The 3186-nt window shown below is 43.4% G+C and overlaps 1 protein-coding gene across 1 annotated transcript in view; it reads left to right on the top strand.

The window, feature by feature from the left end:
* Positions 1 to 3186, top strand: part of Tbc1d31 (TBC1 domain family member 31) — a 117182-nt gene that overhangs the window by 73252 nt on the left and 40744 nt on the right. The window contains exon 11 of the mRNA XM_023718817.1: positions 1630 to 1763. Coding sequence (XP_023574585.1) covers positions 1630 to 1763 — 134 coding nt within the window. The remainder of the gene's footprint in view (positions 1 to 1629; positions 1764 to 3186) is intronic.

Genomic DNA, 3186 nt, shown 5'->3' with positions numbered 1-3186 from the left:
TTTCTTCCTTCTTTCCTTTTGTGTTAGGGATACAACCTAGGGCCTTGCACATGCTAAACCAGCACTGTACCACTGAGCCATATGCCCAGCCCACACTGGGCCTCCTTTTCTTGTGCCTATCCGATCCGGTGGAAGTCCACCTGGAGGAGGGGATGGAGTCCCAGATCTGGAGCCAGCTTCGCTTCTTGTTCTGTACCTACAAGTGTATGCATGAAGGTGTCCCTGCTTGTCTTTAACCTTCCTCCCTGGTGACTCCTTGGCTTATTTACTTCTGACACTACTAATTCATATATTTCTGCTAAGCTAGTGTCCACTGCACCTGTTCTGGGTGGGCATTGTGTTTTCTCTTTATGTTTCTGCATTTGATTCTTAAGTTCAGATGCTATGAATTCAGAGTTTTCTTTTTTCTTTTTTTTTTTTTTTTCCTGTTCCAGAAATTCTGCTCTGAGTTCCTCTATATTTTTTTGCTATTGTTTGTTTACTTCCGATGCTATTGATTCATTTATTTCAGCTGAGCTAGTGTCCTCTGCACTTGTTATGGGTGGACTCGAGCCCTGAGATTGCATTTTGCTCCTTGTCTTTATCATTTCATATAGCACTGACCTCTGACCTTTGATGCAGAGCTTTGGTGCAATTACGTCCTTATCACTTAATGAAATTCGAGTGCTGATATGCCAAGTTCTAGTCCATGCAGTTGTGCCTGGCCTGGGTCTGGCTACTGTGCTCAGCTCCTTACTGTTGTTGCCCTTGGAGGTGGGCCTGCTGTACCCCTCTGGTAAGATGTTCTGTTCCTGGATTAGCTGTGTGGTTTTGACCCTAGTCTCACTGCAGGGACTTTAGCTGCAGGGTTTTACCCCAGGCTGTATGCCAGGTCTGGGCTGGGTCTGGAGGGGTTTGAGGAGTGGAGGAAAGAGAGTGCAGAAGCTCTCCCACACACTCACTGGGACTGTGCTTTGGTGGGTCTGCAGGAAGCCCAAGAGCGCGGCAGAAGTTTTCACTCACAGGATGGGCCGTGCTGGCTCTGGCTGTGCGGGGGAGGTCCGGAGAACGCAGAGAAAGGCCTCTCTCACGCGCCGGGCCTGGGCTTGGAGCTGCGGGTGGGTGCAGGACAGAGCAGAAGCTCTCCTCCACACTCGTAGGGCCTGGGGTTGGTCGGATATCGGGTATATTTGTAAAAATCTGTCATAATTATCTCTAAAATATGAGACAAATGGCTCTGCATGTACTGAAAAATCTGTTTCCGGTTAACTATTACCTCAAAAATACAAGATACAGAATAGTTATAGTATATCTCTAATTGAGATTTTATTTAAAAAATTTATATGCCCATTTGTTTGTTTGTTTGTTTGTTTGTTTGAGATAGGATCTTGCTATATAGTTCAGGCTGGCCTTGAACTCACTGTATAGCCCAGACTGCCCTCAAGCTCACAGTGATCCTCCTGCCTCAGCCTCCTGAGTGCTGGGAAAGAGTTATGCTTTTAACAATGATTGCTTCTACAGAGGTAAAGTAAAAAATAAAGGAGTAAGAGGACAGTTCTTACCAAATCTACCTTCTGTATTGAATTTTTATCATGTAAATGTATCATTCACATAAATTTTAAGTTATTTTCTGGTCTGTTTTGTTCACAGAACCCTATCAGCCTTAGCGCACTGGTCTGCCATCTTCAGTGACACACCATATGTTCCTCTCTTGGCATTTCCGTTTGTAAAATTATTCCAGAATAACCAACTTATCTGTTTTGAAGTTGTTGCTACTCTCATAAGTAAGTAGGTAATCACTACAGAATGAAACCAAAATTTTTTTAATTGTACTTTTCAGATTTTATTTACTCTTTCAAGTTCTTATACTAGCGAGACGATATAATGTTTGTACATGCAGGTTCAGATTTATTTCATTTATGAGGGGGCCTGGCCCTAGCTCAGTCCTTTAAGTGGCTGCTTCCACCAAGCTGTCAGCCTCAGGTTGCTGGAGTTCGATCCTCACAACACTCCAGCCAGCCAAAAGTGCCCTGAAGGCATTCGAGGAGCAAAAAAAAAAATCCTTATTCCAGATTTATTTCATTTAAGAATATGGTCTCTGACTGCATCTATTTACCTGTAAAAGCCTCAAGTTTATTTTTATAGCTGAGTAATACACCCTTATGTAAAAATAGTGCATCTTTTTTTTTTTAAACATTTTTTTATTGTGGGGGGGGCAGCTCAGCCCACCAGGGGGCGCAGCTGGCTGGCATGTGGTGCTGGGGGATCGAACCGCGGTCCCTGTGCTTTGCTTAGCTTAGCTTGTTCCAAGTAGGTGCTTTAGACCACTGAGCCATCTCTCCAGCCCCAAAAATAGTGCATCTTTTTTATCCATTCCTCCGGTGGTGGGTGTCTGGGAGGCTTACGAGATTTAGCTATGAGAAATTGTGCTGCTATAAACGTGGGTATACCTATATCACTGTGGTACAGTGTTGGCAGTTCCTTTGAAAAGATAAGAAGGGGAATAGCTTGGTGAGTGGGGCTTTGAATCCTAGCTTTTTGAGAAAATTGCACAATGATTTCTATAGTGGTTATACCAGTCTATGCTCCCACCCACAGTGGACAAGGGTCTTGTTTTTCCCACAGCTCCCCAGTGTTTGTTATTGGCTGACTTCTTAATGATTGCTATTCTTTCTTGGGTGAGATGGAATCTCAGTGTTGTTTTAATTTGCATTTCTCTCTCTCTCTCTCTCTCTCTCTCTCTCTCTCTCTCTCTTGCGGAGCCAGGGATTGAACTCAGGCCCTGCATTTCTCAAATAACCAATGATGTTGAACATTTTTCCATGTTAATTTTCCATTTGTATTTCTTTATCTGAGAAGTGTATGTTCATTTCAGATGCCCATTTTTGGATTGGGTTTTTGAATTTTTTTTTTTTTAATTTTTTTTTATTTATTTGTTTGTGTGTGTGTGTGGCCAGCTCAGCCCACCAGGGGGCGGGGCTGGCTGGCATGTGGTGCTGGGGATTGAACCGCGGTCCCTATGCTCTGCTAAGCTTGTTCTAAGTAGGTGCTTTAGACCACTGAGCCATTTCACCAGCCCATGGGTTTTTGAATTTTGAGGGCCTGGTTTTTTAATTCTTTGTATGTTCTAGATAGAAGTCCTTTGAGGGACAGTCTGCTATAATTTTTTTCCCAATTTATGGGCTCTTTTATTCTGCTGATGATCTC

This window comes from Octodon degus, unplaced genomic scaffold, assembly GCF_000260255.1.
Source record: "Octodon degus isolate 3935 unplaced genomic scaffold, OctDeg1.0 scaffold00062, whole genome shotgun sequence".
Lineage (NCBI taxonomy): Eukaryota > Metazoa > Chordata > Mammalia > Rodentia > Octodontidae > Octodon > Octodon degus.
Note: the sequence above shows the minus strand (reverse complement) of the source record. Positions and strands in the feature narration are given on the sequence as shown.